The sequence below is a fragment of the Lynx rufus genome, unplaced genomic scaffold, assembly GCF_022079265.1.
Source record: "Lynx rufus isolate CCGP_SWC_20201006 ecotype Redwood Valley unplaced genomic scaffold, mLynRuf1.p SCAF_16, whole genome shotgun sequence".
NCBI classification, from domain to species: domain Eukaryota; kingdom Metazoa; phylum Chordata; class Mammalia; order Carnivora; family Felidae; genus Lynx; species Lynx rufus.
In genome coordinates, this window is record NW_025814830.1 from 12,600,416 (window position 1) to 12,624,644 (window position 24,229).

The 24,229-nt window shown below is 38.1% G+C and overlaps 1 protein-coding gene across 1 annotated transcript in view; it reads right to left on the reverse strand.

Annotated features, from left to right (window-relative positions):
* Window positions 1-24,229, reverse strand: part of LOC124511190 (zinc finger protein 850-like) — a 145,592-nt gene that overhangs the window by 103,942 nt on the left and 17,421 nt on the right. Inside the window, 2 exon segments of the mRNA XM_047078186.1 lie at window positions 23,436-23,686; window positions 23,689-24,228. Coding sequence (XP_046934142.1) covers window positions 23,436-23,686; window positions 23,689-24,228 — 791 coding nt within the window.

A 24,229-nucleotide genomic window follows, 5' to 3' on the forward strand; every position in this document is an offset into this window, starting at 1 on the left:
ACAGAAACTTTAAGAAACCCCCTATCACCATTTCCTATATGTCTTGCCCTCCATGTGTATGAAGATTCAACAAATATGAGGTCTTTTAATAATGTCTCCCTCAGGGTGCCTGGGTGGCTCAGTCAGTTGAGCATCCAACTCGATTTTGGCTCAGGTCATGATTCCAGAGTCATGGGATTGAGCCCCACATTGGGCTCTGCACTGAGCATGGAGCCTGCTTAAGATTCTCTCTTTCTCCCCCTCTGCCCATCTCTCCTGCTTATGTGCTCTCTCTCCAAAATAAAAAAATAAAATAGGGGCACCTGAGTGACTCAGTCAGTTAAGCATCCAACTTTGGCTCAGGTCATGATCTCATAGTTTGTGGGTTCAAGCACTCCAGACTCCACGCTGGCAGTGTGGAGCCTACTTGGGATTCTCTCTCTCTCTGCCCCTTCCACAAGCTCTTGCTTTCTCTCTCTCTTGATCTCTCTCAAAATAAACTTTAAAAAAATAAATATAATTTAAAAATAAAATAAAATAATAATGTCTCTTATCCTAATGGATTTTTTTTTAGTTTATTTATTTATTTAGAGACAGAGAGGGCATGAGTGGGGGAGGGGCAGAGAGAGGGAGAGAGAGAGAGAGAATCCCAGACTCCACACTATCATATCAGCACGAGCCCAATCTCAAGAACCATGAGATCATGCATGACCTGAGCCAAAACCAAGAGTCAGATGCTTAAATGACTGGGCCACCCAGGCGCCCCCTACTGGATTTTCAATTCTGCCACCAGTTCACAAGGGCTAGAGGTCAGATCAAGGTCACACACTTTCCTAATACCAATTAACCATAGATTATTATAAACCAGACACATATCCACCTGGTATGTGATCCATATGAATCTGAACTTTCCCTATCCAAGACACCATCCCAACATTTGGGTTACAGGGGTTGAAAATTAATCTGGGCTCTCCTTCTGATCCCTTTCAGGAAATTAAAATTAGTATTCTAGGGCTATTCCCATAGATAGTGTGGACAACTAAGAAGGGAGATAGAAAACTCCACTTAGCAAAAATCATATTCAGAGATAATAGTGAATAGCATATCCCTTAAAATGAAATCAGAGGACTCCTCTTTGATAATAACACATGCCAGAAGAAAATCAATATCAGGTGACAAAAGCCTGTCAAGCAAAACTGCACATCATTCTGTTGACTATTGGTCTTATTACTATTGGTGTGAGTGTTTTCACTGATTTGCTATCTGAAGGCCCAAACCCTCCAAAGCAAGCCATTTTTCAACCAAATGTGGGAAATGATGAGGCCCACAGGCCATTGAGTATGGCTACAAGCCCTACAGCACAAAGGCCCTATTGGTTTGCCCAACAGCAATCAAATGAGTACTTAAAACAGAGGTCCATAGGTTGAAAGGCCTGCCTACATGCTAGTGGTAGGACTCCAATCTCATCTACAGAGATCTTAATTGGAAATCAATCTAAAACCTTACTGACTGCACACACGCAAATCAGGTGACATGATCTAAAACCCATTTGCAGCAGAGCCACCCCTCATTGTTTACTTGGCCAAAACCCTGGAAAACCAGGAGCTCTTAGCTACCATCAGTGGGATCTCAATTATGTTAGTCATGTCCCAGCTACTCTGGCCCACCTATGGCAACATCAAAAATAATAGCAATGTTTTGTTAACTGTGCACCAACAAAACCCCTGAAATTAAAAGATATTTATAAATCGAGCTCTAACACTGCCTTCAAATTTTACAAAAGATTCAAAACCAATATATAACCATAGAGCCACAAAAAAACATGACCCACAGAAAACTCAACAGATTGCTGCATGGGAAGGGTTCCCTGGGCCTGCAGTAGAGATGACTTCATCCCAGGCACTGACACCACCTTGCTTTCAACACTCATGGGCTGCCCCTCCTAAGGTGCTGACAAACTGGACATACAACTTTTACTATTTTTCTTCCTTTTATATTACATATCTTATTACATTTCCTAAAGCTTGCTGTTTGCTTAATTCGCAACTTGTTATATTTCTTGTTCTACACTGAAATATAAGTCCCCATCCCCATGAACCTGAAACTACCTTAACCCACTATAAATTCATTTGGGATCACAATGTCTCCTCAATGCCTTTTTCATTTCACCAGCTAACACTCCCACATTCCCACAGTTAAAGGGAAATCTTGTAGGGGCGCCTGGGTGGCTCAGTCAGTTAAGCATCCGACTTCAGCTCAGGTCATGATCTCACAGTCCATGAGTTTGAGCCCCCGTGTCAGGCTCTGTGCTGACAGCTCAGAGCCTGGAGCCTGCTTTGGATTCTGTGTGTGTGTCTCTCTCTCTCTGTCCCTCCCCTACTCATGCTCTGTCTCTTTCTGTCTCAAAAATAAATTAAAAAAAAAAAACATTTAAAGGGAAATCTTGTAGAAGTTACTATTATCTATGCCACTTTAAAAATTAATAGAGATTATTGCTCCCCCCAGAAGGTCACTACCTCCTATCAATCAACTCCTCACCCCTATAAAGAGAGGACTTCCCATTGCATGGCACCTTCTTCTACTGCCCCCTCTTCCTCCAGCTTCCCACCATAACCTCCCACCCTGCCTCACCAACCTTGCCCACTATAACTACACAGTCCTTTTGGTTTTAAACGAATACCACTAAGTTTTACATGTCTTACTTATAGTTCATACCCTTCAACCACATAGCTATTGGACTTATCATTTATATTATTGTCATGAAAAATATAACCCATAACTTTTAACATATTTTACAGCTCCACCAAGACATTGTTAGAGACCCCAGAAATTTCAGATGTTTCCTTGGGTAATAGCATGTGAATGGAAAATTTGGTTACAGGCCAGCCTACAAGAACTTCTATTTCTCCTTGTTTTCCTCCTTTTTACTCTCATAATAAAATGCTGTCTTTTTTATATTAAAGGGTGACATTTGCTCTATTATCTAGACGTTGCATTCACCATTTGGGCCATCCAAATATCTCACATAGCTGAGCTCAAAACTGATGTCAAGAGATCAAGGAATCAATTGTAATGTTTTACAAGTGATTTCCTGCCCCAGGTTTGAAGTCATGGCTAAAATCTCTTAATTGCCCTTCACAGGCAGTTTGCTAAACCTCACCCTAACTTGCTTCATCAGGCTCTAACATTTATGGGTTATAATACACATCTAATCCAGTAGGCAAAGGCCTCCAGATACCTAACACCCAGGGACGGCCCCTTCTTCCTTGGGCCCATAGAATTATACAAAATACCCAATCTGTAGGAAGCCCACAAAACCTAGCTAATGCCACCCCACTTGCCATACGTAAGAGGCCTCCTACTGCTCCAGTTTGCTGTTACCGTGTTCCTAGGTTCAATTACCTGTGTGGCAGCCTTCTAGTGTTTAGAGCTACAAATAACAAAGGGCTCTGTCTTTCATCTATTCAAGTGCCTTTATGATGTATCCTATTATCAAAAAAAGGTTGGAATGTTATACAACAGAGACCAACTTCATTCCTTTGCACGTGGATATCCAGCTGTCACAGCACCACCTGATGAAAGGACAATTTTCCTCCATTAAATTATCTTGAAACCCTCCTTGAAAATCATCCACAAATGTGAGTTTATTTCTGGACTCTATTCTATTCTCTTGACCTGTATGTCCAACTATCCTTATGTCAGTCCCAGGTTGTCTTGATTACCGTAGCTCTGAAATAAGCTGTGAAATAAGGAATTATGAGACCTCCAACTTTACACTTCTTTTTCAAGATTGTTTCAGCTACTTCAATTTTCATATGAAATTCAGAATCATCTTGTCAATTTCTGCAAAGAAGCCAGCTGTGATTCTGATAGAAATTGCAGGGTATTTGTAGATCAGTGTGGGGAGTACTGCCATCTTAACAAATCCATGAACATGGGATATTATTACTTTATTTAGGTCTTAACTTCTTATAAGAATATTTTGTAATTTTCAGTATACAAATCTTGTATTTTTGTTAAATTTATTTCTAAATATATTTTATGCTATATGAAATTTTTAATTTCATTTTCAGATTATTAATTGCTACTGAATATAAATTTATTTTTGCATATTTACCTGTATCCTGAAACTTTGCTGACCCCATTTATTAGCTCTAATAGTTTATTTTTAATACATTCCTTAGGATTTTCTTTTCTTTTTTTAAAGTTTTTTATTTATTAAGTAATCTCTATACCCAATATGGGGCTCAAACTCATGACCCTGAGATCAAGAGTTGCATGCTCTTTCAACTGAGCCAGTCAGGTGCCCCAATTCCTTAGGATTTTCTATAGAGAAGATCATGTGATCTGCAAATAGAGATAGTGTTACTTCTTTTCCAATGTGAGTGACTTTTTATTTCTATTTCTTACCTCAAAAACAATGTTAAATAGAAATGGTGACTGCAGACACCCTCATATTTTTTCTGATCTTAGTATCCAGTGTTTTAACTATTAAATAAGACAGTAGCTGTGGATTTTTGAGAGATGTTCTGTATCAGGTCAGACTGCCTTCTACCGCTGGTCTGATGAGTATTTTTATCATAAAAGGTTGTTGAATTTTGCCAAATGGTTTTATTGCATCTATCGACTTTTGCCCTTTATTCTACTATTATGGTATACTATGTATACATATATTTTTTCAAACGTTAAGCCAACCTTACATTCCTGACATAACTCTCATTTAGCCATGGTGTACAATCTCTTATATTTGCTGGATTCAGTTTGCTGGCATTTTTGTGTGTGGATTTTTGCTGTGTAATCTTAAATACTGGTAATTTTCTTTTGTAATGTCTTGTCTAGTTTTGAATTCAGGGTGTTACTGGTCTCAGAAAACTCACTAGAAGGTGCTTTCTCCTTTATTTTCTGGAAAAGATTGTGAACAAGTGATGTTAATTCTTTTTTTCTTAAAAATTTTTAATGTTTATTTATTTTTGAGAGACAGAGAGTGAGCAGGGGAGGGGCAGAGAGAGGGAGACACAGTATCTGAAGCAGGCTCCAGGCTCTGAGCTGTCAGCACAGAGCCAGATGCAGGGCTCGAACTCACAAATTATGAGATCATGACCTGAGCTGAAGTCAGCGCCCAACCGACTGAGCTACCCAGGTGACCTGAATGATGTTAATTCTTTAAATGTTTGATAAAACTCACCATGAAACCATCTAGGCTTCATTTTTCTATGTGCAAAGTTCTTTGATTACTAAATCAGTATCTTTGTATAGGTCTACTTAGATTTTTTTTTTTTCGAGTCACAAGCTTCAGTAATTTGTGCCTAAGTATTTGTCTATTCATCTAAATTATCAAATGTATTAGCATACATATGTTGATAGTATTTCCTTATAATATTTTTTATTTTGGTTAGATTGGTTTTGAAATCTGCCCTTTCATTCCTGATGTTAGCAATTTGAGTCTTCTCTCTTTGTAAGTTAAGCAAAAGGTTGTCCATCTAGTTGATCTTTTTAAACAACCAAGTTTGGTCTTGTAGATTTTTCTCTACTGTGTCTCTATCCCCTAGATTATTCATCTTCAATTCCAATCTTCAGTATTTCCTTCCTTCTCCTTGCTTCCGGTTTAATCTGCTCTTCTTTTTCTAGCCTGAGGTAGAAATTTAAATTATTGTTTGAGACTCTCTCTTTTTATAATATGGGAATTTGTAGCTATAAATTTCCCTGTAAACAATGCTTTTAGATGCATCCCAATTTTGATATGTCATGTTTTCATTTTCATTCATATCAAAATATTTTCTAATTTCTGTTGTGATTTCTCCATTGATTCATTTGTCATTTATGAGAATGTTGTTTAATGTTAATATATTTGTGAATTTTTCAAATTTTATTCCATTGTTAATTTCTAATTTAATTCCACGTGGTCAGAAAACATAATTTTATGACTTCAATTCTTTTAAATCATTTGAGACTTATTTTGTGGTTAGCATATGGTCTATCCTGAAGAATGTCTCATGTACATATAACAAAAATGTGTATTCTGTAGTTTTAGTTGAAATGTTCTATAGATGTCTGTTAGCTTTAGACAGTTTGGAATGTTGTTCAAGTTCTCTATATCCTTATTTTTTGCCTAGTCTTCTATCAATTATTGAAAGTAGACTTATGAAGTCCCCAACTATTCTTGCTGTTATCTGTTTTCCATTAAATATGTCCATTTTTGTTTCATGTGTTTTGCAGTTCTGTTACTAGGTGTTATATCTTCTTGATATTCTGAGTCTTTTTCTCATGATAATATGCTCCTTTTTATCTAATACCAGCATTTGTGTTAAAGTCTATTTTTTTTTTAATTTTTTTTTCAACGTTTATTTATTTTTGGGACAGAGAGAGACAGAGCATGAACGGGGGAGGGGCAGAGAGAGAGGGAGACACAGAATCGGAAACAGGCTCCAGGCTCTGAGCCATCCGCCCAGAGCCCGACGCGGGGCTCGAACTCACGGACCGCGAGATCGTGACCTGGCTGAAGTCGGACGCCCAACCGACTGCGCCACCCAGGCGCCCCTGTTAAAGTCTATTTTATCTGATATTAATATAGCCAATCCTACTTGCTTAAGGTTGTAATTTACATTCTTTTCTCTCTCATCCTTTTCAACCTATTTGTGTCTTTGAATCTAAAGCGAATCTCCTGAGGCAGCATACAGCTGGATCTTATTTCTAATTTTTAAAATGCAGTCCAAAAAATCTGTCTTTTGGCAGATTGGATTGCTTAAGCCTTTCACATTTAATATTAATATTGATATGGATGAACAGCATCTGCCATTTTGTTATTAGTTTTCTTTAGGTCTCATGACTATATTCCTTAGTTTCTCATTTTTTACCCTCTTTTGTCTGAAGTGGATGTATGTTAGTTTATCAGCTTAATTCTTTAAATGACTTAAAGCTATATATTTTAAAGTGCTTTTCTAATGATTGCTCTTAGGCAATCATTACAATATCCATCTTATTAGAAGCGACTTAGGTTATTACTAACTTCATTCCAGTTCGGGGGAAAGTCTTTACTTTCAAATTTGAAAGATAGCTTTGCTGAATACAGGATTTTGGTTGTTTTTTGGTTTCCGTTTTCTGCACTTTAAATACATTGTCATACTGCTTTTTAGCTTCTATTATTTCTGATGAGAAGTTGGCTGTTAATCTTATTGTGGTTCCACTGTACACGATGAGTTAATTTTCTCTTATTACTTTCAAGATTATCTATTTTAGGCTGTCAACATTTTGATTATGATGTCTCTGGGTATACATTTCTACATTTATCCTACCTGGTACTCATTTAACTTACTGGATGGCTAGATTAGTGTTTTTCATCACATTCGAAAGTTCTTTGACCATTATTTCTTTGAATATTTTTTCATTCAAATGTAAAATCTAGCCTTGATACATTACAATATAGTCTTAGTATCAAGACTGTTTTGGCTTTGCCTCAATATCATTAGTCATTCACTCAATTCTTGTCTTACTCTTGCTGGTTTTCTGTTCCATGTGTTTTATGAAGTTTTGAATTTCTAATTTAGATGTTGTTTCACATTGTCAAAGCTTATTTAATGAATTAACTCACACCAGAACCCTGTTACACTTTTCCTCTGTTTTCATGTTTAATTTTGTATACAGTATTAGCTAAAATGGTTTAATTCTCACTTCTGTTTTCTTTTAGTAACTTTGCATATATGTGTATGTCCATATATATATGTGTGTGTATATATACATACACACATACATTTCCTACCATTTTCTGTTAATTTTTTCAAGTATTAGATTTGTGTTAAAGTCTATTTTGTCTGATATTAATATAACCAACCCAACTTGCTTAAGGTTGTAGTTTTTACATAAACAGGTATCATTAAAGAAGGATGTGAGATTTGGGGTAACTTAATAGAATTCCCAATTCAAGGGCATTTTTTTTTCTTTTTTTATTTTAGAGAGAGAGAGAGAGAGAGAGAGAGAGAGTGTGTGTGTGTGTGTGTGTGTGTGTGTGTGTGTGTGTGAACACGGGAGAGAGAGAGGGAGAGAGAGAATCCCAAGCCAGCTCCACGCTCAGTACAGAGCCTGACATGGGGCTCAATCCCACAACCCTAGGATCATGACCTGAGCTGAAATCAAGAATTGGACGCTCAACCAACTGAGCCACCCAGACGCCCTGAGAGCATTTTCTTCTTTGATACTGTGATCTGCAATGTTCTTAGTAATAACAGCATAAACAGGTATCATTAAAGAAGGATATGAGATTTGGGGAAACTTAACAGAATTCCCAGTTCAAGGGCATTTAGTTTCTGACACTTGATTCCATTTTTCCTTTCACTATCATCCTTGAAGGCATGCCTCCCCTCCAGGAGTGGGCATTTCCTACGACTGCCAACTTCCAACTCACCGTTTTCAAGAATCTTCCTTTCAGGGCGCCTGAGTGGCTCAGTTGGTTGTGTCCCACTTTGACTCGGGTCATGATCTCAAGGTTTGTGAGTTTGAGCCCCACACAAGGCTCACTGCTGTCAGCACAGAGCCTGCTTTGTATCCTCTGTCTCCCCCCCCCCCACCCCGCCTCTCTCTCTCTCAAAAATAATTAAAAAAAAAAAAAAAAAAAGAATCTTCCTTTCAACCAAAAGGCAATGCTCTCGTCTAACAGGCTGTGAGTCATGTTGTATTTTCCCACTCAAGGTGGACTTCTGTCTTCATGGCATTAAGTTATCCATTTTCCAACACTGCCAGCACTGCAATGTTTCCCTCACTTTTCTCTCCCTAACTCTTCAGTCTAGGATGGACATCAGAATTGGATCTGCCTGTTTGAGAAATGTATTTCTCCACTTACATAGAAACCGAAGTTTATAGTAACCTCTAGCTCTGAATAAGACTGTAGGCACAGACTGTTACATGCAGTTTTAATTGTTTTCCTTGTTGATTCATACTGCTTTTAAAGGATATGTGGGAAGATACAAATTTAGGTATCCTATGGGAACCTTCAGAAGCTCTCCTAATTTCTTTCAATTCTTTCAAAATTATAGAGAGAAAATCCAGTGAAAATTGTGAGATCTAAAAAACTGACCCAAATATTTGGAAATTTCATATTTGATAAAGGTGGAATCTTTAATCAGTGAGAAATATATGGATCTTTAAAAAGGTGATGACGGGGATGCCTGGATGGCTCAGTCAGTTAAGTGTCCAACTCTTGATTTTGGCTTAGGTCATGATCTCACAGTCATGAAATCAAGCCCTGTGTTGGACTCCACACTGGGTATGCAGCCTGCTTAAGATTCTCTCTCCCTCTCCTTCTGCCCCTCCCTTGCCTGCACACAGGCTCTCTCTCAAAAAGAAATAAATAAAAAATAAAAATAAAATAAAAAGGTGATGATGGAGTAAGTAAAATGAAAAATGAAAAAAATGGAGTACTCCTCAGAATATATCAGATTAAGTTCCAGATGGAGGCCCTTGTGAAATGTAAAAATTTAAATCACGTAAGAGGAAACAATGCCTGGACTTTTCTAAAATTCAGGAGTTAGAGAAACTTATCTAGCCATGAGCCAAATCTATAGATATTAAAGGAAAGATGGATATTTAACCACAAAAAAAAAATTGACTTTAATTGGGAAAACACGGTTAGTAAAAGAAAAGATAAGTGACAACCTGGGAAAAGACATTTGGAACTTATATTACAGAGAAAGGGCTAACATAAATAAGATATAAGATGGCTTTAAAAGCAGAAAAAGAATAATACTCCTATAGAAAAATGGACAACAGAAATGACAGTTCAAAGAAAAACAAATGCAAATACACTAAAGTATACAAAGAGATGCTCAACTTTGCTCACTATAACAAAAATGTTAATTAAAATTACAATGAGACCAATATCAATGGAAAATACCCAAAAGTTTGCCAGTATATTCTTCTGGAAGATCCCTGAGAAAGCCAGTAGTAAAATGTTGACTGAGTAAATGTACAATTTCAAAGGAAGGAATTTAGCAATAACTAGGAAATTACAGAAGCATTTTACCAGTGACCCCACTCCTAGTAATTCCTTTCAAAGATAAGCTAGCAACATTTCAAAAAGATAAATGCTGTTGAACTTGGTTTTTTATTTATATATCTTGTTGATTTTTCATTTCTTAATAATTTTTAGAATACTTCCACATTTTTTTGTATCCCTATAGACAATCATTATCTGCTAATCAACTTTTGGTTGCTTTTCAACAGTTATACTTTTCACTTTTTCCCCCAGTCTTGGTGAAGTGCCTACAATCTAAAGTAAATGTTGAATAGAAGTAGGGACATTACTCATTTTTCCTGATTTTTATTTATGGTCATACATTTTAAAACAATTCTGTTGAGATTTAATCCACACACCATACAATTCACATTTTTAAGTGTACGAATCAATGGTTTTTAGTATATTCACAGAATCCATTACCATAATCAATTTTAGAATACTTTCCTTATCCCTGCAATTGTTAGTCATCACTCCTCCAGACTATTTTCCAAAGCAGCTGCACCATTTTATATTCTCTTTATATTTAAATGTTATATTCTCACCAGTTGTATATGAGGGTTCTAATTTCTTCACATCCTTCTTAACACTTGTCATTATCTGTCTTTTCTATTTGAGCCATTCTAGTCAGTGTGAGTGATATTGCATTGTGGTTTTGATTTGTATTTTCCTGATGGCTAATGATGTTGAGGATCTTTCACACGCTTAATAGTAATTTATCTTCGAAGAAATGCCTACCCAGATACTTTGGCGATTTTTAATTGGGTTGTTTAACTTTTTATTTTTAGATTGTAATATATCTATCTGCTGGACATAAGTCCCTCATCAGAAAAATGATTTGTAAGACTTTGGCCCATATTGTGTGTGGGCTGTCTTTGACTTTCTTGATGATGTTCTTTGAAGCACAAAAGTTTTTAATTTTGATGAAGTCCATTTATCTACTTTTTGTTTTGTTGCTTTTGGTATAGATAAATACAAATACCTATAATACATATACACTCATGTGCTTCCTTATAGTATATTTTAAAAGATGGAATAAACTGCAATACAGAAGAAAGTGACTACTTATAGGTAGAAAGTACAACAATGGAGAAAGAGATCAAATTAAACCTTCTTTTGCATATTTGACTTTGGGACCAAGTACTTTATATAATTATAGCACAAAATTAAAATTTTAAATTTTTAAAAATTAAATTAAATTTCAAAAGACAAAATTAAATTTTAAAAGAACAATCTCTAAAAATTAAAAAGTGAAACAAACAAATGTGATTCCAATTTGTGGCATAGCCTCTCAAGAGGCACTATTCCTTTATTTATTTATTTATTTATTTATTTATTTATTTATTTATTTTTTTATATATGAAATTTATTGACAAATTGGTTTCCATACAACACCCAGTGCTCATCCCAAAAGGTGCCCTCCTCAATACCCATCACCCACCCTCCCCTCCCTCCCACCCCCCATCAACCCTCAGTTTGTTCTCAGTTTTTAACAGTCTCTTATGCTTTGGCTCTCTCCCACTCTAACGTCCTTTTTTTTTTTTTTTTTTTTTTCCTTCCCCTCCCCCATGGGTTCCTGTTAAGTTTCTCAGGATCCACATAAGAGTGAAACCATATGGTATCTGTCTTTCTCTGTATGGCTTATTTCACTTAGCATCACACTCTCCAGTTCCATCCACGTTGCTACAAAAGGCCATATTTCATTTTTTCTCATTGCCACGTAGTATTCCATTGTGTATATAAACCACAATTTCTTTATCCATTCATCAGTTGATGGGCATTTAGGCTCTTTCCATAATTTGGCTATTGTTGAGAGTGCTGCTATGAACATTGGGGTACAAGTGCCCCTATGCATCAGTACTCCTGTATCCCTTGGGTAAATTCCTAGCAGTGCTATTGCTGGGTCATAGGGTAGGTCTATTTTTAATTTTCTGAGGAACCTCCACACTGCTTTCCAGAGCGGCTGCACCAATTTGCATTCCCACCAACAGTGCAAGAGGGTTCCCGTTTCTCCACATCCTCAAGAGGCACTATTCCAAATGACTCTAGAACACAGTAATTTGATTCCATATTCCAACTAGAATATACCCTAAAAAAACAAAAAGATTAAAATAAACAAAAAAACACCAAAAATAGAAAATTGGTTTCAGTAGTCAAATCACTATTGAGTGCTCTTGATAAAGTGGGGAAGAATCAGAATATTTTTTCCACACTTTATAAAGCAAGGAATAAAGAATTGTCCTTTTTCAGTTTCATGATCCCATCCAAGATACCACATTACATTAACTCATCATATCTCTAGGCTCCTTGGGATTGTGACAGTTTATTTTTTAATCTTTTCTCTTTTTTTGGTGTTTATTTATTTTTGAGAGAGAGAGAATGAGCCCATAAGAAAGCGGGGGCGGGGTGGGGGGGGGTGAAGAGAAAAAATCCCAAACAGGCTCCATGCTCAGAGGGAGCCGGATGTGGAGCTCCATCTCACAATAGTGAGATCATGACCTAAGCCGAAATCGACAGCCAGACACTCAAATGACTGAGTGGTTGTCACTGAGCCACCCAGGCGCCCCTATTTTTTAATCTTTTAAAAGATACGTATATATTAGCTTTGTAAAGCCACAGAAACAATGATCAACCCAGTAGCAATGAATATCCTAGCACCTAGAATATCATCTTAAAATACCATTTCCCATTAATACGAAGGAGGCCTGAGTTAGGAAACATACAAGAGCCTAGAAGAGGGTAATAATGGCATGTTGGCCAAATCAGCCCACTGCTTGATTTCTGGTTTTGTTTGCAATTTATTTCAATTAAATACAATTCAATACAACTCAATCACTTTGGATCCCTGCCATGAGACAAGTCCTATTTGGGGCATTATTCAGCCAGTAACCTCACAAACAAAGGGTAGAAATGCATAACAATAAAATAACACATATTAATATGAGTCTTCTACTTTTCCTTTTCTCTCAAATTTAACTCCAATAAATTCCATGTATCCATTTTTTCCCCCTAAACACACTATCAAGTTTATAAGAGGCCTTTTCATATAAAAGGTGAGGTTCTGATTTGAAACATTACCAGAAATCTGACAATTGCTTCTTAGAAACAGAGTAATAGCACTTCTCTTTCATGGGTGTTACAGGGCATTTGATTTCCATTAAGTGTGTGTTCAGAAGGTATGTATGTGGGAGGTGTTTGCTTAAAAACTGCAGCTGGTACCTATTCTTTGTAACAATGAAATCATCTCTATCAGCATTCACGAAAATAGATACTAAATTTCACCTTTTAAATTCTTTTTTTTTTTAATTTTTTAAGTTTGTTTATTTTGAGAGAGAAAGAGAGAAAGCATGAGCAGGGGAGGGGCAGAGGGAGAGGGAAAGAATCCCAAGCAGGCTCTGCACTGAGTGTACTTACAATGCAGAGCCTGATGCAGGGCTTGAACTCATGAACCATGAGATCATGACCTGAGCTGAAATAAAGAGTCAGACAGTTGGGGTGCCTGGGTGGCTCAATCGGCTAAGCATCCGACTCTCAGTTTCTGCTCAGGTCATGATCTCGCGGTTTCATGAGTTTGAGCCCTACATTTGGGCTGTGCGCTGATGGCGCGGAGCCTTCTTGGGATTCTCTCTCCCTCCCTCCACCCCCCTCTCCGCCCCTCCCCTATTCATGCTGTCTCTGTCTCTCTCAAAATAAATAAACTTAAAAAAAAAAAAAAAAGACACGTAACTGAGTGAGTCACCTGGGTGCCCCTCACCTTTTAAATTCCGCTCCTATTTGATATACCCATTGTCTGTTTTTGGAAATAAAGTTTCATTGGAACTCAGCCATGTCCATTTGTTTATGTATTATATATATATGGCTGCTTTCCCTTTACAACAAAGTTGAGTGGTTGCAACTGAGAAAGTATGACCCATAAACCTAAAAAACTAACTATATGGTCCTTAGCAGAAAGTCTGTCAACTCCTGACAGACAACAGATCCTGAAGATCTACCAAAAAGCAAGAAAGCTATCAAAGGCTACTAAGATCAAGTCAAAAAGACCCATGAGCCAACCTGAATAGGCTCCAAATGGTCAAATATGGCACAATACGAATTTAAGTATACATAAATAAAATGACTACAATAGATTGAAACTTTTAAGTGTATCAAAATCCATACCTTATAATAATGGTAAAAAAGAAAATCAGTGGTCCCCAGAAGAGAATGCTAGCAAACCATCATTTCATTATCGTTCATTATTTCCTCATTTTGAAAACTGGTAAGTGAGGAGAAAAACAAAATCTGTCCTGCCTCCCTTGAGCAATCTGTACCTCAAGAAAACCAAGAAGTTGATATGGAAAATTTTCACTTTCTATAATTATTCCAGTTAAAGAAAGAAGATACAATTAATGAATTAGGCTATAACTATTTAGCAATCTCTAATGAAATAATAATAGAAAATATCACAAAAAGAGGCAGACATTATGTGCCTCTTCGTGGAAATATACATTAGCATCAGTGAAATCATTTTGCCAAAGAGGTGGGGAAGAGGGTGGAAGGAAGCCTCTAGATACAACTTCTTGATCGAGCCTCTAGATACAACTTCTAAGAAATACATAAAAACACGTTAATGATGACAAATTGTGGGAAGTTTTACTGGACAATCACCCAGTTTCTTCAAAAAATTCATTGCAAGGAAAGAGACAAAGAAAGAATGAGAAACTAAAGATTTTAAAAAAGACTTTATTAAAAGACTTATGAATCATCACAATGCATGGATCCTATTTGGGCCCAGATTCAAAGAAATCTTAAAAACAAAGTTATCTGCCCTGTGGGGAAATCTAAACTCTAACTGGATATCTGATATTAAGGAAATATTATTATTTTTTCAGTGAGGATAATGGTATTTGATTATATTTTTAAAAGGCTATCATTTATGGGGCACCTGGATGGCTCAATCAGTTAAGCATCCGACTTTGGCTCAGGTCATGATCTCATGGTTCATGGGTTCGAACCCCACATCAAACTCTGTGCTGACAGTTCAGAGCATGGAGTCTGCTTCTGATTCTGTCTCCCTCTCTCTCTGCCCTCTACCACTCACGCTCTGTCTTCCTCAAAAATAAATAAACATTAAAACAATTTTTTTAATAAATAAAAGACTATCATTTATACACACATTTATGAATAGAATGATACTTCTGGTATGTACTTCAAAATACTTCAAAATAATCCTAGGTGGGTAGATTAAAGACAATTGGTCATCAGTCAATCACTACTGAAGCCTAGCAAAGTGGTACACAGAGGTTCATTGCTATTTTTTTTTTAACGTTTATTTATTTTTGAGACAGAGAGAGACAGAGCATGAACAAGGGAGGGGCAGAGAGAGAGGGAGACACAGAATCTGAAGCAGGCTCCAGGCTCCGAGCCATCAGCCCAGACCGCGACGCGGGACTCGAACTCACGGACCGCGAGATCGTGACCTGAGTTGAAGTCAGACGCTTAACCGACTGAGCCACCCAGGCGCCCCAGTTCATTGCTATTTTATCTATTTTTGTACATGTTTGAATTTTTCACAATGAAAAGTTAAAGAAAATACTGGTCAGGACTTAGCAAATTGATTTTACCACACACAAAAATCAGGTTAACAACCCCATAGTTTGAAAAACCCTACAATAGCATATTAATAATTTCCTTAAACTTTCCAACAACCAGCAAAATACCTTGACTGAAACACAAAATCAGAAAATATTGGTTAGAAAAGTGACAATATAGCCTTTATGAGGGAAAACATAGCAAAAACTATTAAAATTTAAAGTCCACATAAAAGTTATCCAAGAAATTAGCATTCATTCTACCAATAAACTCATTGATAAGCTAAATGTTATATATTCAAGGAAAGTTATCCCACCATTGTTTATAATAGTGAAAGACTGATAGTCATCTGAAAGTACAGAGAATTCCTTTGGCAGTCAGTACTCAAGAAACTAGTCACACTGGCTGCCTCTGAAATAGGAAAAGTATGAGACTAGAGGCAAGGCTGGAAGGAAGAATTCACTGTATACTCTTCTGAACCTTTTAAATACTTAAACAATAAAAAATAAAATTGAGGGGCACCTGGCTGGGTCAGTGGGCGGAGCACATGACTCTTAATTTCAGGGTCGTGAGTTCAGGCACTACACTCGGCGTGGAGCTTACTTTAAAAACACACATACATAAAAAAAAACAAGAAAATTGAAAAATAAATACTCAAAATCAAGGCTTTTGAATTTTACTCAGAGATGTGTTCTAGTCCTTAAAAAATCTTAGAAAAAGACTAAGTATAAATTTTTTTTTTTCAACGTTTATTTATTTTTGGGACAGAGGAGAGACAGAGCATGAACGGGGGAGGGGCAGAGAGAGAGGGAGACACAGAATCGGAAACAGGCTCCAGGCTCTGAGCCATCAGCCCAGAGCCCGACGCGGGGCTCGAACTCACGGACCGCGAGATCGTGACCTGGCTGAAGTCGGACGCTTAACCGACTGCGCCACCCAGGCGCCCCTAGAAAAAGACTAAGTATAAAAATGGAATTGAAATATTTATCAGGTGAATAAATGTACCTTAGGTCAAAAGGAGCAAAATGGAGTGGAATAACTTCTTTGGGTCCATTCCTTCTGGCCCCATTATTCTATGGAATAGCCAGGCCTAAAGACCAGAACACTAAAAGGATCCCTTTTATGGAGTTTCAAAAGAAAAAAAGCAAAAATTCCCACACCATGAAAAAACAGAAAACACTTCAGAGACGAAAGAATGATTTACCTTGGATAAAACTCTCAGTTGTCCAATAGTGGCTCTTCCTTTAGTCTCTGGTGACCCGTGTAAGTTAACTTACAAAGTTAAGACAAAGCCATTAATTGGTAAGGAATAAAGAATCTTGAGACACCAAGTCTTTCTTTCTTTCTTTCTTTCTTTCTTTCTTTCTTTCTTTCTTTCTTTCTTTCTTTCTTTCTTTCTTCGTTTTTTCCAATTTTTATTTAAATTCTAGTTAGTTAACAGTGCAATACTGGTTTCAGGAGTAGAATTCAGTGATTTATCACTTGCATATAACACCCAGTGCTCATCATAATAAGAGCCCTCCTAACTACCCATCACCCATCTAGCCCATCCCCCCCCCCCCCCCACACACACACACTTCCCTCCATCAATCCTCAGTTTGTTCTCTATCTTTAAGAGTCTCTTATGGTTGGGACGCTTGGGTGGCTCAGTCAGTTGAGCGGCCAACTTTGGCTCAGGTCATGGTCTCACATCTCCTGGGTTCGGGTCCCACGTGTTCGGGTCCCCTGTCAGGCTCTGTGTTGACAGCTCGGAGCCTGGAGCCTGCTTCGAATTCTGTGTCTCCCTCTCTCTGTCCCTCCCCCACTCAAACTGTGTCTCCCCCTCTCTGTCTCCTCAAAATAATTAACATCAAAAAAAATTTGTTTAAGTATCTTATGGTTTGTTTCCCTCTCTCTCTCCCCCCTCCCATATGTTCATCTGTTTTGTTCCTTAAATTCCACATATGAGTAAAATCATATGCTATTTATCTTTCTCTGACTGACTTATTTTGCTTAGCATGATACATTCTAGCTCCATCCACGTCGTTGCAAATGGCAAGAGTTCATTCTTTTTTATGGCTGAGTAATATTCCCTCATATATATACCATATCTTCTTTATCCATTCATCTGTTGGTGGACATTTGAGGACACCAAGCCTTTCTTTGAGCCCAGACTGACTTGTTAGAAACAAGCAACTACTTCCACCCCCTCCATTTACTCAGAAGTAAACATTCAAAGGAAGGTTAGAAAGAGACTGAGAACCAGAGAGTCAGAGAGTACCACAGAGTGAAGGTCGAGAATTCCCACAGGTCTCCCCAGGTGATTTCCTGAGGGAAGTCATTGGAATCTTACAACCCTGGCTTTTTTCTCAGCCTTCCCCCCGCCCCAACCTGGGACTATTTCTGGTTCTTAAAGTCTCAATCTGAGATCAGGTTTGTGACTTAAAAGATAAAATTTATCTGGAATCTTTAATCTGGGACTCATCTTTCTAAGTTCCCAAATCAGGCAGGGACATTTCCAGGGAACTTGGGCCCCCATGGCTACAAGGAGAGGGAGCAGCTGTTAATGGCTGACTCTAGCTGGTCTTAAGAGTTAACTTCCTTCAAGTTAACACACTCCTTGCTTGCTGACTCAAGGCCCCTGATCTGTGACAGAACTAATTTGCTGCCTTTGAGATATGCACACCACTGACCTTCAGGAATAAAGGACCAGAATGTTCCCAGGCCACAGAGGCAAGCCTGTTTGAAGCTCTCTTAGCTTTCTGATTAGCCCAGCAATCTTTTAGCAAAATGTTTTTCTCGTTTAAGGTCACACAAATGACTTTACTGACCTCCCTCTGTGCATCTGTAGACCTTGCCCTCCTTTTCAGAAAGAACAGAGTACTCTTGCACAACCCCCAGGTACCAAGGAACAAGACTTTCTTGCACAACCCGCCCAAACTCAGAGTACCAAAGAACCAGAACTTCTTGCACAACCTCCAAGCACTGAGATAACTCTATAGCTGGCATCAACAAGTCTACACATAATCCAGAAATGTCACAGACCACTGCACTCCCTTAACTGATTAAACCCCTTTAAAATTCTCTGGGCTGGGGGTGCCTGGGTGGCTCAGTTGGTTAAGTGTCCGACTTCAGCTCAGGTCATGATCTCACAGTTTGTGGGTTCGAGCCCCCTGTGGGACTCTGTGCTGACAGCTCAGAGCCTGGAGCCTGCTTCGGATTCTGTGTCTCCCTCTCTCTCTGCCCCTCCCCCATTCACACTCTGTGTGTGTGTGTGTGTGTGTGTGTGTCTCTCTCTCGCAAAAATAAACATTAAATTTTTTTTTAAAAATCTCTGGGCCAAAGATAAACAAGAAAACAAAAACAAAAAGACAAAAAACTAAATAAAAATGTCCGGGCCAGGGAAAAACCAGAGAGCTGGCCTTTGGACAAGAGTTGGCCTACCCAGCTTGCTGACCCGCCTCCGGAATAAAGCTCATATTCCTTTTCAATCAAAACTCATCTCTTGTATTGGCCTTTCCAGCTGGTAGCCCAGCTTGGATTTCCGCAATGCAGCAAGCCACAGAGACCCCACAACCACAAGCTTCCAGAAACTGTCGAACCTCCAAATAGCCTCAGTGTGAGCATATCTCTATCAATGCCTGCCCGCAGTCGGCTCCCGGCTAGGCACAGCTGAGAGGGAATAGACACATAAAAAAGCAACGACATAATTAAAGGAGGAGTCAATCTCACAGCTTCACACAAGTACGCTCACAGCTGGAGATACAATCAACACTCCTTCAAGTGGTCACACATAACCATGCAGTCTCACAGGCACATTACGTCACACATTCACACACATACACTGACGTGTTAAGGCCTAGGGCTCCACACACGCCGGTCTCCGACGCCGGGCTCTGACACGCCTCACCTTCAGCTTCCCCAGCGTCAGGCTCACGTCCCCCAGTCCCGGAAGAAACCAATGGCCTCGGTCGCCGCGCTGTTCCACTCGCTCCAGCACTACGGAGCTGACCACCTTAGAAGGAAGTGACGTTACACCCGGAGGCCTCTGGAAAGTGTAGTCCAGAACACGACAGACCCCAGAGAGCGGGCAACCCGAGTAATCCTCCCCGGGCTCCTTACGACAACCTGCTGCTCCTCCGCTCACTACCGACGAACCACGCAACCTGACAGTCCCAGTTCCCAACCGGGGTCACTCGCAATCGCAATCCCGGTTGCTTCCGGCTAAACGCCGGAAGTTTATTTCCGCCCCGAGGACTTCTGGGACTTGTAGTGTGGCCTAAAATCCCCCCCACCCCCACCCCTACCCTCCCGGATAGCTGATCGGGACAGTCTTGAACCCTCAGCCGCAGCTTGAGCCTTGCTGCGGGAGGTGACCCTGCAGAGTTTGGAAGACCCGCAGTTGGAGGACACGATAGAGCGGAGTCTGTAGAGGCTAAACATGAGGAATACTTGGGCCCTAATGGCAGTCAGGCTTGTGGGGAAGGAGAGGGAGAGTGATGCTTTAGTGCTGGTGTGAGTGCGTTGGCTTCAGTCTATGACCTCGGGTGTGATTATGCTGCTCTGCCCGAGACTGTATTTTACGGTTAAAAAAAAATGTTGAATGTTTAAAGTACAGTTTTTGAATGTAGCATAAAAAACTGCCCAAATCAGCTGGGTAAGTTTTCAGAGATTTCTCAGACCGTATAACTAGCACCCAGAAGTCCCCTACCTGCCTCCTGTAAAGTCTCCATCATCTAACTTACAATGTAGATTAGTTGTGCCTGATTTTGAAGCTTACATAAATGTTATCATATTGTATGTACACTCTTTTCCCCCTTTGGTCTGACTTCTTTCCGCCAATTATTGTTTGTGAGTTTAATCAATAAAGTTAGTTCATTCTCATTGTTGATGGTATTTGGCTTGTTTTCAGCTTGGGGCTACTAAGAATAGTGCTCCATAAACATTCTTGTTTGTAGTCTTTTGCTGTGTATATGTGTCATCTTGGTTACATATATTTTTAGGAGGAGAGTTGCTAGGTCATAGGTTACATATATGTTTAGCTTTAGTAGGTATTGCCAAATGGTGTTCCCAGGTAGTTTCCCAATTGGAATTCCACCAGCTCTGTCTTGTAGTTCTAATTGTTCTGCCTTTTAACATACTTAATATTGTATGCCTTTTCCTTTTTAAACTTTCTGGTGGATGTATGGTTGTTTTCCTTTGAATTCCCCTGATGTGTACATTTGTATACCTTCCATAACAGGCAAAGATACCCAATCAACTTTAGCATTTATTGTGGACAAACAAGAGGAGCAGCAAGAAGATTTATGTCCCCTTGCAGAGGTGTGTGTTGTATGTATTGGTGTTGATCCAATGCTTTCAATATTGACTCTTTCCAAACCTTATAAGGACAAATAGGACTGCAGTAAAGGCAAAGGTCCGTTCTTCCTGAAGAGCGACCCAAGGCCACATGCACTAGTCAAAGTGTGTTGGGAACTTGACAGTGACCAAGGTTGCCAAATATTTGAAGCCCTTTTGGACGTTGGAACATAAGTTACTGTGATTTCAGGAGTTTTTTTTTAAGCCCCTTTGGCTTATATCAAGGTATTAGTTGGCCTGAGTTCTCATTTAATGGATCCAGAGAAAAATTTACTTCCAAGCTCATTTTTGTTGGCAGATTTCAGTTCCTTGTGTTGTAGGACTGAAGTCCCTATTTCATTACTGGCTGTCAGGTGGGGACCACTCTCTGATATTTTCCAAATGTCCCCCACAGGCAATTCACAATGAATGTTCGCTTTCTTTCAGGTCAGCTAGAACACATCTCTGAATTCTTTTCTGCTTAGTAGACAGAGAAAACACTGCTTTTAAAGGGCTCATATTAGATTCGGTTCAGCCAACCCAAATAAACTATCTTAAGGTTTCTACCTAGTCACTTTAAATACATTCAAAATCTCTTTTGCCATGTATTATAACATTATCACAGGAATAACATCAGGGGGCTGTATATCATGGGTGACTTCTTAGAATTCTACCTACTGCAGCTATGGTAATCAGAACAGTGTTATATTTGTACAAGGATAAAACACAGACAAAGGAAATGCAATAGAAAATAAAAAAATAGTCACTTAAAAAAAAATTCCACATCAGTTCAGTGGAGGAAGGATGGGGATGGTCTTTTCAGTATATAGTGCTGGAACAATTAGACATCCACAAGGGAAAAAAAGAATCTTTATCCTCACCTTACATAGTACACAAAATTAATGCAAGATTTTCTTTGACAAAATGCCTAATGTGAAATTTTCACTTAAATGTAAAAATTAAGATAACTTTAAAAGAATACATATGTAGAAAAATACCTTCATGTTGTTGGGGAAACGATTTATTAAACAGAACATAAAAAGTACAAGCCATAAAAGAAAAAGTAGGACTTCATTAAAATTAAGAAATGTAGGGGTGCCTGGGCGGCTCAGTCGGTTAAGCGTCTGACTTCGGCTCAGGTCATGATCTCACCATTCATGGGTTCAAGCCCCGTGTCAGGCTCTGTGCTGACAGCTCGGAGCCTGAAGCCTGCTTCGGATTCTGTGTCTCCCTCTCTCTGCCTTCCCCTGCTCACACTCTGTATCTCTCTCTCTCTCTCTCTCTCTCTCTCTCTCTCTTTTTCTCTCTCTCTCAAAAATAAATAAAACACTTAAAAAATGTTTTTAAAAAGGCTCTCGAATGAAACTGCCAACAGTGGTAACTTGAGGGGAGAAACTAGAGGAAGGGAAATAGTCAAAGGGGAGTTTAGCTTATCTGTAATATTTAAAATTTTTGTAAGTATAAGACATTCACAGATTGTTTCAGAAATAAAAAATAAAGCAGACAAGTATACGAAATGCAAACAGGATGTTGAAAGGAGCATTGTTTATAAAGACAAAATTTAGAAGGCAAACGTTTTATCAATAGACTAGTAAAATAATAGTAGAGCCACACAGATAAACATTAGCTCTATTCAAATAAGGATAATGATATACTATTTACTGACTTGGAAAACTGTTCATGCTATGCTCTACCATAGGAAAGGCAATTTGTGAAAAGGAGTTTCTTTTAAAATTTTCTGAAAGAATTTGCTTTGAAAATTTTGAGAGTGGTTATTATAATAGTTTCTTTTGCACTCTTTGAAATTTTCTGAAAAAATTACAATAAAATGTTAATATTAAAAGTAACACTTCAAAAAAAAAGTAACTCTTCAAAAAGGCAGTATAGTTCTATTTGTATTAAAATATATAAAAATAAAAATAATGAAGAAAAGAAGGTACAGGTATAATTACAGATATGTAAGTATGTATATACATACACATATACAAACATATGCAAATGAATGATAAATCATTGCCCTGAAACTTAAGCCTATATATATATATATATATATTTTTTAAGCTTATATAAATAAGACTGTACTGCCAAAACAGCAGGGAAAGCAACTGGAAAGAATAAGTAGTGATGGGTTCAAAATCTTGGAGAAAAATAAGTCAGCCCAGAACTGTAAGCACAATTAACAATTTTAATAATCAGTAAATATACATAAGACAAAAAAATACCTAGAATTATTTTAGGAAAAGTAAAATAAAATTCTAGGATTATTCTGTAATAAATTGTCTGACATTTAAGGTTGACATGCACCAAAGTTTTCATTTTCTTCATTCAAATTTATAAATTCCTGATATTAAGTAAGAAGTGAACTGTTGATGGTTTTCTAATATTTACTATATCCTTGGGCAATTTCAGCTGTCAATACCAAATAAAGGGCTCCTCATATTAATTACAGGATCTAATCAGCATGAAGTCCTAACTCAAATTAAGTGAATGCCTTTCCCACAGATTATTTTCAGAGCTTCTTACCAGCATGACCTTTTCTACATTGATTGAGATTTAAACTATGTACAAAAACCTTCCCACATTCTTTGCATTCATAAAGTTTCTCACCCTTGTGAATTCTCTGATGTTGAGAAAGGTCTGAAGAATGATAAAAGGCCTTTCTACATTCCTTACATTCAAAGGGTTTCTCACCAGTATGAATCCTCTGATGCCAGATAATGGCAGAGCTACTACTAAAGGTTTTCCCACATTCCTTACACTCATAGGGTTTCTCAACCATATGAATTCCCCAATGTTGATGAAGGTCTGAAACTGATAAAAGGCCTTTCCACATTCTTTACAGACATATGGTGTTTCACCAGTGTGAATTCTCTGATGTTCTGTAAGTACAGAACTGTTATAAAAGGTCTCTCCACATGCCATACAAACATAGCGCTTCTCACCTGTGTGAATTCTCTGATGTTCTGTAAATTTTGAACTGTTACAAAAGGTCTTTCCACAGTCTTTACATATATAGGGTTTTTCACCAGTATGAACTCTCTTATGTCGATTAAGGGTTGAGCTACTTCCAAATGTCTTAGCACAATTTTTACATTCATAGGGTTTCTCACCACTACAAATTCTATGCTGTATAAAAAAATACGATGCACTCTTAAAGGCCTTGCTACATTCCTTACATTCATAGGGTTTTTCACCAGTCTGGATTCTCTGATGTCTTTTAAGATCCAAGGAATAATGAAAGGCTTTGCCACATTCTTTACATATATAAGGTTTCTCACCAGTGTGAACTCTCTGATGTTCTATAAGTATTGAATTGCTATGAAAAGCTTTTCCACACTTCTTACATATATATGGTTTCTA